This window comes from Salvelinus alpinus, chromosome 9, assembly GCF_045679555.1.
Source record: "Salvelinus alpinus chromosome 9, SLU_Salpinus.1, whole genome shotgun sequence".
In the NCBI taxonomy this organism is placed as follows: Eukaryota; Metazoa; Chordata; class Actinopteri; order Salmoniformes; family Salmonidae; genus Salvelinus; species Salvelinus alpinus.
In genome coordinates this window covers 15,743,562-15,755,854 of record NC_092094.1, presented here as the reverse complement: position 1 = coordinate 15,755,854, position 12,293 = coordinate 15,743,562, and the positions used below count along the sequence as shown (strand labels likewise).

Sequence of the window (12,293 nt, the reverse complement as noted above, 5' to 3'; positions counted from 1 at the left end):
TGTCATCTCATATGTAGGAGGTGGAACAACATGGTTGGTTAAGGCATATTGAGCAGGGCTAGAGGCTCTACAGTGAAATAAGACAGTAATCACTAACGAGGACAGTAATGGACAAGGAATATTGATATTAGAGAGAGGTATGCGTAGCCAAGTGATCATATGGGTCCAGTGAGTGGTTGGGCTGGCTGGGGACACGGCGATTCAGACAGTTAGTAGGCCGGGGCTAACAAGCTAGCAGTTAGTAGGCCGGGGCTAACAAGCTAGCAGTTAGTAGGCCGGGGCTAACAAGCTAGCAGTTAGCAGACCGAGGCTAGCAAGCAAGCAATTAGCAAACCGGGGCTAGCAAGCTAGCAGTTGCAGACCGGGGCTCGCAAGCTAGCAGTTAGCAGACCGGGGATAGTAAGTTAGCAGAAGGGCCTTTGGGGGACGTCGCGATGGAGGTAAGTCTGTTTTTACCTCCTCGTGCTGTGACGTCGATAGACCAGTCGTGGATTAGTAGGGTTCCAAGTAGCTCTAGATAGCTAGCAGGCCGCAGTTAGCAGAATGGGCCTTCTGCGGACGTCGCGCCTGAGGGGCCTGTTGGAATCCTCGGGCAGATTATGTCGGTATTCCAGTCGTAGAGGATTGGCGGTGTTCCGTGCCCCATACCGGCAGTAGAAGGGGTCCGGATATTGTAGTCCAGGAGTGGGTAGCCCAGAAGCCCTAGCCGGGCTAGCTTCAGGCTAATTGGTGCTTGCTCCGGGATGGAAACGCTAGCCAGAAGTAGTCACCCGGGATTGCGGTTAGCTAGTTGCGAAGATCCAGATGAAAAGGTTCAGAGTTTGCGGTAGGAATCCGGGGATATGGAGAGAAAAATAGGTCCGTTATGCACTTTTTTGAGTCACATTGTATGAACTGGCGAGAGCTTTCCGAGCTAAAGGTTAGCTGATGACCGCTAGCAGTGGTTTGCTGACTGATAGCTGGTAGCTAGTTAGCTGGCTAGCTTCAGTTGAGGGATTCCAGATCCGAAGTAAATAGAAATACTTTAGAAAAAAACAGATCCACGCCGCATTGGGTGAGGCGGGTTGCAGGAGAGTATTTAGAAGTTGAGGTTTAGGAAAATATTTTTAAAAGATATGCGAAGAAAAATATATAAAAAGATATATACAAGGGACACGACAGGACAAAGACGTCTGACTTCTACGCCATCTTGGAATCATCACACATACTGTATATGTTGACTGTTCTATTCACGAGTAATTGATTAGACTGTATGTAACCCCTGTCTGAGTGCTTCCATGTGTTTATGGATATATGTGTGCATGCATATCATATCTGTTTAATGTATCTCAGGTGATCGAGGTGCTGGTGCGGGTGGAGCAGGGTCTGTTCAGGAAGGTGGTGAAGCATCTGAACCAGGTGGAGGAGCAGGTTCTGGAGAGCCTGGCCTGGAGGCGGGGATCCCCGCTGTGGGACAGCGTCAGGGGGGCCAAGAACCAACCGCCCTCCTGCCAGGAGGTAGGACATCCACAGTACCCCTCCCAATCCTCATCACATTAACAGACAGGAAAATGATGCCAAGTCTCACTTCTCACCCACATGCTGAATCATGTGAACCCAAAGGAATACTGAATTCAATGTCTTGAAAAAGATGGACTGGACTGAAATTAGTACAAAATAATAATTGTTCTCATTGATGTTCAGGTGATGCCATCACAGCATCTGGAAGATGGGGACGGATCCGCCCCTCTCACCCCCAACAACCATGGCACTGACCTGGGCGCCAACCGTGGTGGGAAAGGTTAGTCAGTTAGCTTTTTATTCAGAAAGTCAGTTTGTCATTTAGCTCAAAATCAAATCAAGTGAAATTCTATTGGTCACATATACATGGTTAGCAAATGTTAATGTGAGTGCAGCAAAATGCTTGTGCTTCTAGTTCCGACAGTGCAGTAATATCTAACAAGTAATCTAACAATTTCCCAACAACTACCTAATACACACAAATCTAAAGGGGTGAATGAGAATATGTACATAAACTCTGCAAAAAAAGTAACGTCCTCTCACTGTCAACTGCGTTTATTTTCAGCAAACTTAACATGTGTAAATATTTGTATGAACATAACAAGATTCAACAACTGAGACATAAACTGAACAAGTTCCACAGACATGTGACTAACAGAAATGGAATGGAATAATGTGTCCCTGAACAAAGGGGGGTCAAAATCAAAAGTAACAGTCAATATCTGCATTAAGTACTGCAGTGCATCTCCTCATGGACTGCACCAGATTTGCCAGTTCTTGCTGTGAGATGTTACCCCACTCTTCTACCAAGGCACCTGCATGTCCCCAGACATTTCTGGGGGGAATGGCCCTCTCACCCTCCGATCCAACAGGTCCCAGACGTGCTCAATGGGATTGAGATCCGGGCTCTTCGCTGGCCATGGCAGAACACTGACATTCCTGTCTTGCAGGAAATCACGCACAGAACGAGCAGTATGGCTGGTGGTATTGTCATGCTGGAAGGTCATATCAGGATGAGCCTGTAGGAAGGGTACCACATGAGGGAGGAGGATGTCTTCCCTGTAACGCACAGCGTTGAGATTGCCTGCAATGACAACAAGCTCAGTCCGATGATGCTGTGACACACCACCCCAGACCACGACGGACCCTCCACCTCCCGCTCCAGAGTACAGGCCTCGGTGTAACGCTCATTCCTTTGACGATAAACGCTCATTCCTTTGACGATAAAAGTGAAGAGCACTTTTTGCCAGTCCTTTCTGGTCCAGCGACGGTGGGTTTGTGCCCATAGCCGACGTTGTTTCCGCTGATATCTGGTGAGGACCTGCCTTACAACAGGCCTACAAGCCCTCAGTCCAGCCTCTCTCAGCCTATTGCGGACAGTCTGAGCACTGATGGAGGGATTGTGCGTTCCTGGTGTAACTCGGGCAGTTGTTGTTGCCATCCTGTACCTGTCCCGCAGGTGTGATGTTCAGATGTACCGATCCTGTGCAGGTGTTGTTACCCGTGGTCTGCCATTGCAAGGACGATCAGCTGTCCGTCCTGTCTCCCTGTAGCGCTGTTTTAGGCGTGTCACAGTACGGACATTGCAATTTATTGCTCAGGCCACATCTGCAGTCCTCATGCCTCCTTGCAGCATGCATAAGGCACGTTCACGCAGATGAGCAGTTTGCCTCCGGTGATGTGTTGTGCAGACCGCACCACCCTCTGGAGAGCCTTGCGGTTGAAGGCCGTGCGGTTGCCGTACCAGGCTGTGATACAGCCCGACAGGATGCTCTCAATTGGGTGACAAGCCAAATTTCTTCAGCCTCCTGAGGTTGAAGTGGCGCTGTTGCGTCTTCTTCACCACGCTGTCTGTGTGGGTGGACCATTTCAGTTTGTTCGTGATGTGTACGCTGAGGAACTTAAAACTTTACACCTTCTCCACTCCTGTCCCTTCGATATGAATAGGGGGCTGCTCCCTTCTTTATTTTGTTGACGTTGAGTGAGAGGTTGTTTTCCTGACACCACACTCTGAGTGCCCTCGCCTCCTCCCTGTAGGCTGTTTCGTCGTTGTTGGTAATCAAGCCCACTGCTGTTGTGTCGTCTGCAAACTTGATGATTGAGTTGGATGCGTGCATGGCCACGCAGTCGTGGGTGAGCAGGGAGTACAGGAGGGGGCTGAGCACGCACCCTTGTGGGGCCACAGTGTTGAGGGTCAGCGAAGTGGAGATGTTGTTCCCTACCTTCACCACCTGGGTCGGCCCGTCAGAAAATCCAGGACCCAATTGCACAGGGTAGGGTTGAGTCCCAGGGCCACCAGCTTGATGATGAGCTTGGAGGGTACTGAGCTGTAGTCAATGAACAGCATTCTTACAAAGGTATTCCTCTTGTCCAGATGGGATAGGGCATTGTCTCTGGACCTGTTGGGGCGTAATGCAAACTGAAGTGGGTTTAGGGTGGCCGGTAAGGTGGAGGTGATATGATCCTTGACTAGTCTCTCAAAGCACTTCATGATGACAGAAGTGAGTGCTACGGGGCGGCAGTCATTTAGTTCAATTATCTTGGCCTTCTTGGGTACAGGAACAATGGTGGCCATCTTGAAGCATGTGGGGACAGCAGACTGGGATAGGGAGCTATTGAATATGTCTGTAAACACACCAGCCAGCTGGTTTACGTGTGCTCTGAGGACGCAGCTAGGGATGCCGTCTGGGCCAGCAGCCTTGCGAGGGTTAACACATTTAAATATTTTACTCACGTCGGCCACAGAGAAAGAGAGGGGGGGGGGGGGGGGCGCAGTCCTTGTTAGTGGGCCGCGACGATGGCACTGTATTATCCTCAACGCGGGCAAAGAAAGTGTTTAGTTAGTCTGGAAGCGTGGCTGGTTTTCTTTTTGTAGTCCGTGATTTCCTGTAGACCCTGCCACATATGTCTCGTGTCTGAGCCGTTGAATTGCGACTCCACTTTGTCTCTATACTGACATTTTGCCTACACTGTAACTACACTGTTTATATTTTATATTCAGTCATATTCCCAGACCTCTTTCCATGGTTAAATGAGGTGGTTCGCGCTTTCAGTTTTGCGTGAATGCTGCCATCCATCCAGAGTTTCTGGTTAGTGTAGGTTTTAATAGTCACAGTAGGTACAACATCTCCAATGCACTTTTTTAATAACTCACTCACCAAGTCAGCGTATAGATCAATGTTGTTATCTGAGGCTGACCGGAACATATCCCAGTCCGCGTGATCAAAACAATCTTGAAGCGTAGATTCCAATTGGTCAGACCAGCTTTGAATGGTTCTAGTCACTGGTACATCCTGTTTGAGTTTCTGCCTGTAAGACAGTAGGAGCAAGATGGCGTCGTGGTGGAATTTGCCGAAGGGAGGGCGGGGGAGGGCTTTGTATGCATGATCGAGTGTATTACACCCGCGCGTAGTGCAATCAATATGCTGATGGAATTTAGGTAGCCTTGTTCTCAAATTTGCTTTGTTAAAATCCCCAGCTACAATAAATGCAGCTTCAGGATATATGATTACCAGTTTATATAGAGTCCAGTGAAGTTCCTTGAGGGCCGTCGTGGTGTCTGCTTGAGGGGGAATGTACACAGCTGTGACGATAATTTACAATAATTCCCTTGGGAGATAAATTACTGGCATTTGATTGTAAGGAATTCTAGGTCTGGTGAGCAGATGGACTTGAGTTCCTGTATGTTGTTAGGATTACACCATGAGTCGTTAATCATGAAGCATACACCCCCGCCCTTCCTCTTCCCAGAGAGGAGTTTACCTCTATCTGCGTGATGCATGGAGAAACCAGGTGGCTGAACCGATTCTGACAACATATCCAGAGAGAGCCATGTTTCCGTGAAACAGAGAATGTTACAATCTCTGATGTCTCTCTGGAAGGCAACCTTTGCTCGAATTTCATCTCCCTTGTTGTCAAGAGACTGGACATTAGCGAGTAGTATACTCGTGGGCGACGTGCACGTCTACGGAGCCAGAACAGGAGGCCACTCCGTCTGCCCCTTCTGCAGTGCCGTTGTTTTGGGTCGGCTTCTGGGATTAGGTCCATTGTCCTGGGTGGTGGTCCAATTAACCATGTCAAGTTAACCATGTCACTCCTCCCTTTCCTCTCCCCCCCAGGTGTGTCCACCACCACCATGTTGGACCGCTACAGCTGCCCCACCACGGGCTCGGCCAGGAGACGGCTGTTTGTGGATGTGTCCTGCGACGCCCCCTCGGACCCCTCCACCACCACCCCTACTACCAACCTCAGGACCTCCCAGGCCATCCCTGCTGGACAGACGGTGGTCACCATGGCAACGGCCAAAGTTACCGCTAACAACGGACAGACGGTCACCATACCTGTGCAAGGTGACATTTGCAGATGAATTACTGTACAGTATGTCATTATGTTTTTTTGTACACCTTATGCCCCTACTGCCAAATTACTGTATGACTCCTATATGCATTATATAGGGGGGTTTCTGACTCCAATGCAGCATGCAGGTTGCTACACTATGATGAATCCTATACAATTATTTCATATTATAAATGAGCAATATCATGCTCTCTGACCTTTTTAGGAATAGCCAATGAGAACGGAGGCATCACCTTCTTCCCTGTCAAGGTCAGTGTGACGGGACAAGGTACGGCCACGCTCCAGCCCCTGTCTGCCCAGTCCCTGACTGGCACTTTGACCAGCCAACCACAGACCACCACCACCCTGAACAGTCCCACTCTACAGGGCAGCCACGCCGCCGGCAAGCCAATCAAGAAGCCGGCAGCCCAGGGCCCGTCCAATAACGGGCCTCAGAAAAAGAGTTCCCTCTCGCTGTTCTTCCGCAAGGTAAGGGAACACAAACACCATCTTCATCTGGCACGGAATTTAAAGGGATACTTCAGGCATGTTACAAATCTAACTCATCTTTTGGATATGGATAAAATCGTTTGGATCCGTCCTAGTAGTCTGTTTCTGCCCAAGCTTTAAGAACCCTACAACTATAGTGCTTCATACCATAAATTATAGATTTTTGCTTGAGTTTAAAGACTTAAAGCCACTGTGCTGTGCCAACAGGTGTACCACCTGGCCAGTGTGCGTCTCAGAGACATGTGTGCCAAGCTGGACATCTCTAGTGAGCTGCGGAGGAAGATCTGGACGTGTTTCGAGTACTCTTTGGTGCACTACACAGAGCTCATGATGGACCGACACCTAGACCAGCTCCTCATGTGTGCTGTGTACGTCATGACCAAGGTAGGTTAGATTGTGTGTGTGTGGGATGTTTGTGTGGGGCGGGGGTTATGGGTGTGCGTGTGCATAAGGTACTGTACCATGCAGTTTATGTGTAGCATGCAGATTGTTTGTGTGTCCTCTTCCTAAAGACTTGTATTTGTGTTTCCTACCGTTGTTAAGGTGACCAAAGAGGACAAGTCCTTCCAGAACATCATGAAGTGTTACCGCTCTCAGCCCCAGGCCAGCAGCAGCGTGAGTAATGTAGTAGGGCCTTATGGCTAGGGTCAGGAGATTTTCCTGACCAGTAATAACTCCAGGCTCTAGTTTGAGCCTATTGTACTGTGGCAGCGTCATTGTTTTTCCCTTATAGACACTGGAGTATTGTCAGTTGGAAGGAATAGTGGCAAAGCTATCATTGGACCACCAGCTGTCTGATTTTGTTTACCAGGTCTACAGGAGTGTGTTGATCTCTGGGAGGAAGAGACGTCACTCAGGAAGCAGTGAGGGAAATGGACAGAGCTCTCCTACACAGACCAGCCATGAGGGTAGGAACACAAACACACACACACACACACACACACACACACACACACACACACACACACACACACACACACACACACACACACACACACACACACACACACACACACACACACACACACACACACACACACAAACGCTATTTTCCATCTCCCTTTCTCTCTACGCTCCTTAGGAAGTGGAGACAGCAGCCCCGTACCCATGCGTTCCACCAGCACCCTACCCACCCCTCAGCCTGGCAGCACCCCATCCACCCCCACCCTGGCCCCCTCCAACTTCCTCTCCTCATCCCTCCCTCCCTCCCAGCAGCAGGATGATGAACGGGGAGTGGTGGTGGGGGGGGAGCAGGAGGAGCGAGGAGACCTCATCCACTTCTACAACCGGGTCTACATCAAACAGATGCGCCACTTTGCCCTGCGCTACTCGCCCAGCTCATCCTCTGCAGGGGTGAGAGGGAGAGAGAAAAGAAGGAAGTTATGTTTACAAACTAGCCTCTATTCTGCAAACCTTTCACTTTTTGCATTGTCTTTTGTTTTGAAAACGAACTCTGCTGCGTGTGTTTATCCTTGACAGCTAGAGTCTCCTCCCCTGTGCCTGTACCCCTCCCTGAGGACCAGCTCCCCTCGCAGGGTCCTCCTGTCCCACAACCACTCCATCTATATCTCTCCCCATAAGGCTAGTGACATCCCCCCCACCGCTACCGCACAGGACAAGATATTCTACTACATCTGCAGCGGCCCAGCCAACGTGAGTCACAAGTACACGCACATACATTACTCATGCACACACAGCACAGTATTTTTCAAAGCCTTACAGTGGCTAATTGATTGGTTGAATCAGGTGTGTTAATGCTGGAGTAGAACAAAAGCCTACACTCTGTATAGTGGAGCTTCAGGACCAGGTTTTGATGGCGTCTCGTACTAGTGTCCTTAATCTAAAAACCCTAACTGTTTCTGGAACCTTACCTGACCTATGATGATGATGAACCTCCCTAACCTGTGTCTCTGACCTCTATCTCTTTATGTGCAGCGCCTGGCGGAGATCAACAGTATGATCCGCACCGGGGAGACGCCCACCAAGAAGCGCAGCATGCAGCTGGAGGAGGAGCCGTCCCCCAAGAGGTTGTGTCCGAACAACCAGACAGCCCTCTTCCGCAGGCTACAAGACGTGGCCAACCATTGTAGCTCCTCCCACTAAGGTTGAAAACACCCCCTTCAGAACACACCACTGGCTGAAGTCGGTAGTCACCATACTAGACTGCCATGTTAGAAACAAATAAACTGGCAACATCATCAATATCAAAATTGATGAGGATACATTTGTTTTTCATAAAGGATAAGATCTTCTAGTCTAAGGTTAGTATGATGGTTTAAGTTCAGAGTTAGCCTGAACTATTGGTGGTTGGTAGTTAAACATCAGATTTTAGGTTACTTCCGTCTGTTCTAGCATGGCCAGATTGTGAGTCCCTTAACACCATATTTTTCTATATACACCGAGTGCACAAAATATTAGGAATACCTTCCTAATGTTGAGTTGCTCCCCCCATTTTGCCCTCAAAACAGTTTCAATTCGTTGGGGCATGGACTACAAGGTGTCGAAAGCGTTCCAAAGGGATGCTGGCCGATGTTGCCTCCAATGCTTCCCACAGTTGTATCAAGTTGGCTGGATGTCCTTTGGATGGTGGACCATTCTTGACACACAGGAAACTTGATAGTGAAAATCCCGGCGGCGTTGCAGTTCTTGACACACTCAAACTGGTGCGCCTGGCATCTACTACCATAACCTGTTCAAAGGCACTTAAATACACAATCCACGTCTCAATTGTCTCAATGCTTAAAAATCCTTATTTAACCTGTCTCCTCCTCTTCATCTACACTGATTGAAGTGGATTTAACATCAATAACGTATCATAGCTTTCACCTGGATTCACCTGGTCAGTCTATGTCATGGAAAGAGCAGGTGTTCTTAATGTTTTGGACACTGTGTATGTCCAGAGTCGAATATATTTTGTCTAGAATACACAGCAATTACAGAATGGACCGCCATTGTTGTGGAGCTTTGCAAGTTTGCATATATGGTGGAGTATAATTCAAAATCACATGCATTTTGAAGTGTATTCTATCAGTGTTACTAACTTGCTCATGCTCAGAATTTAGCTGTTCTATATACTATGAATGAATTCCTTTCAGTGTTTTGATATTCTTCTTGAGACAAAATCCATCATTACACTCATATTCAGTATGTATTTAGGATTTCATATCTCAGAAGTTTATAAGATGAGTTTTTTAATGAGTTGCGTCAGAAGAGAAGAAAGCACTTAACAATGACCATGTTCTTAAAATATTTTGTACATTGTTTGGCCTTGAGTACATGCAAGCATTTCAAATAAGTATTTTTAAAGCTTTTGTAACACTGCCGGGTTTCTTTTCCAAAGTCTTTGAGCTAAATTTTATGTTGTTATTTTGTGTATAATTATTTAACTAGGCAGGTCAGTTAAGGACAGACTCTTATTTTCAATGACAGCCTAGGAACAGTGGGAAGGAACTGCCTTGTTCAGGGGCAGAACAACACATTTTTACTTTGTCAGCTCAGGGATTCAATCTTGCAACCTTTTGGTTACTAGTCCAACACTCTAACGACTAGGTTACCTGCCGCCGTAACATATGTATGCTATTTTTCTAACTTTAGATATGTTAGCAAGAAACAGTAACTTTCCTTTTTAGCAATGATGATACTTAGTAGTAGAATCACTGACAACAATATTTGTTTTCTGTCTCATGTAGCTTCCATTAATTATACGGTAATACTTTTAGTATCCAATACATTTTATAATTGTGTTGTTAGTCACAATGGCATGTTATCGTTTTGTTGATCAGCAACTGAAAAGTCATGGCAAATGTCTTTGTATTAACATTGTTGTAAAAAAAATAAAAAAATAAAGCATATTATTTTATCGTAGGCAGTGTGATTAGTGCCTTTATCCTTTTCTGAAGCAATTAATTTAAGCGATGTAGTACTTGTCTTTGTTTAACTTGTCTTTCCTTTAAAAATAATCATCCTTTGGAAATAAAAAGATCTACTTAGGAACCATACAAAAGTGCCCTTAATTCATCACAAGATGTTATGTTTGTGATTGTCAGTAAGCTCACCACTAGATGTTCACCACTAGATGGTGCTGTATGTATATCCAGTAGTAAAATACTACGGTGAGATGACCTGAGGTCTTTACAAAGTACAGAATCACTGAATCACAAAAATCACAGACTTCTATAATGTGTGAGGAGTATACAGGAGGACAGGGATTGTGCTTTATGTGAATGTCTTTGTTGTTAGTTTTTCAATTAGGCATTCAACTGTCTCCACATGTACATATGTCAATGTTGTTCCTTCTCTTGTGTTGCTAGTGCTTTTGTCTGGGAATACCATGAGCCAATAGTTTATCAGATCATAATAATACGCATTTTCTCTACACAACATCTGATTTGTAAGGGGGACAGTCCGACCGCAGCTGTTGAAGATAGCCAGGGCTGAAACCTGACTAGGTCATAAGCAGCAGGTAGCATAGCGATTAAGAGCATTGCGTCAGTAACCAAAAGGTTGCTGGTTTGAATCCACGAGCTGACTAGGTGAAAATTTGGTTGATGTGCCCTTGAGCAAGGCACTTAACCCTAATTGCTTGTGTAAGTCACTCTGGATAAGAATGTCTGCTAAATTACTAAAATGTAAATAAGCAATGTGCCATAATCCCATCTCTTAACTTCAATGGTACAGAATACAAAGCTTCCTGCTCTTGAACTGAAATATGTCAAGGTTACGATAATCACAACATGGACAGTGGTGTGTTATGTTGTGACTTTGACAAAGCTCTGTCCACAGCAAAGATACCGGGGTTAAAGATACCTTCAATAAACCCAACTAAAAGGCATTCACACAACAAAATGTGACTATGGCTATGTCACAGATGTAACTAATTGCCTATAATTTAAATGTATTAATTGACTCTAATGGAAATTAAATAATTGACTATTTAAGTGGTCATCTGTACTATATTTAACCCTTTGTTCTGTCTTGTTGAGAAAGTGGTGAATGTATTTGACAGACAAAAACTACAAGGAAAGCAGACGGCTGCTTCCTGGGCTGCACCACTTCCTGTGCTTTTCACTTATTTTCTTTTGAACCGTTTTATTTGTATGGTTTATTGAATGCTTGTTTCTGAGAATGTGTGAATGTGTTCAGATAATTTCCCCGGCTGAGAGGTGAACAACTGTATAAACCATTCTATTATTTATTAAATGTGTACTCTTTTGTGTTAGCTTCTACTTCATGCTGCTGCTCAATCCAAAATCAACCCCTTCAATTTTCCACCTTTTGACATTTGGCAGGATCTGTGGCACAAATGCTGTGTTTACACAGGCAGCCCATTTTTGATATTTTTCCACTAATTGGTCTTTTGACCAATCAGATCAGCTCTTTTGCCAATAAGATCAGAATGGGCTGCCTGTGTAAACATAGCTTTAGTGGGCAGATGTGGAGTAGATCCAGTTCTCTCTCAATTGGTGGTTCTGGGGGTGGCTGGAGCAGAAGATGCAACTTATCTACCTGTTGGTCTTGTCGGAGACAAAGTGTTGGCTCTTAAATAAAGTTGTGATTGGAACGGCAGGGTAGCCTAGTGGTTAGAGCGTTGGACTAGTAACCGAAAGGTTGCAAGTTCAAATCCCTGAGCTGACAAGGTACAAATCTGTCGTTCTGCCCCTGAACAGGCAGTTAACCCACTGTTCCTAGGCCGTCATTGAAAATAAGAATTTGTTCTTAACTGACTTGCCTAGTTAAATAAAGGTAATAAAAAAAAAATTAAAAAAAAAGAAGCTCATTCATTTCATGGTTTATTGGTCAATTGAGGAGAAATTAGCAACAACAACAACAGAAAAGACTCCTGGGCTGTGCTTCTCTGCCACTGAAGCTGGATGCTTCCTGAAAGAACACGAAAGCTCTACCTCCCGTGCCTTTGGCTTCTTTTCTTTGATATGTTTGAAGTTTTTTTT

General features: G+C 46.0%; 1 protein-coding gene across 1 annotated transcript in view; it reads left to right on the top strand.

The window, feature by feature from the left end:
• rbl2 (retinoblastoma-like 2 (p130)) overlaps positions 1 to 11,905 on the top strand; it is a 43,059-nt gene extending 31,154 nt beyond the window's left edge. The window contains exons 12-21 of the mRNA XM_071416151.1: positions 1,333 to 1,497; positions 1,684 to 1,780; positions 5,619 to 5,849; positions 6,062 to 6,324; positions 6,553 to 6,729; positions 6,889 to 6,960; positions 7,157 to 7,253; positions 7,427 to 7,698; positions 7,825 to 7,998; positions 8,281 to 11,905. Coding sequence (XP_071272252.1) covers positions 1,333 to 1,497; positions 1,684 to 1,780; positions 5,619 to 5,849; positions 6,062 to 6,324; positions 6,553 to 6,729; positions 6,889 to 6,960; positions 7,157 to 7,253; positions 7,427 to 7,698; positions 7,825 to 7,998; positions 8,281 to 8,448 — 1,716 coding nt within the window. The 3' untranslated portion in view covers positions 8,449 to 11,905. The remainder of the gene's footprint in view (positions 1 to 1,332; positions 1,498 to 1,683; positions 1,781 to 5,618; positions 5,850 to 6,061; positions 6,325 to 6,552; positions 6,730 to 6,888; positions 6,961 to 7,156; positions 7,254 to 7,426; positions 7,699 to 7,824; positions 7,999 to 8,280) is intronic.
• The last annotated feature ends 388 nt before the right edge of the window (positions 11,906 to 12,293 follow it).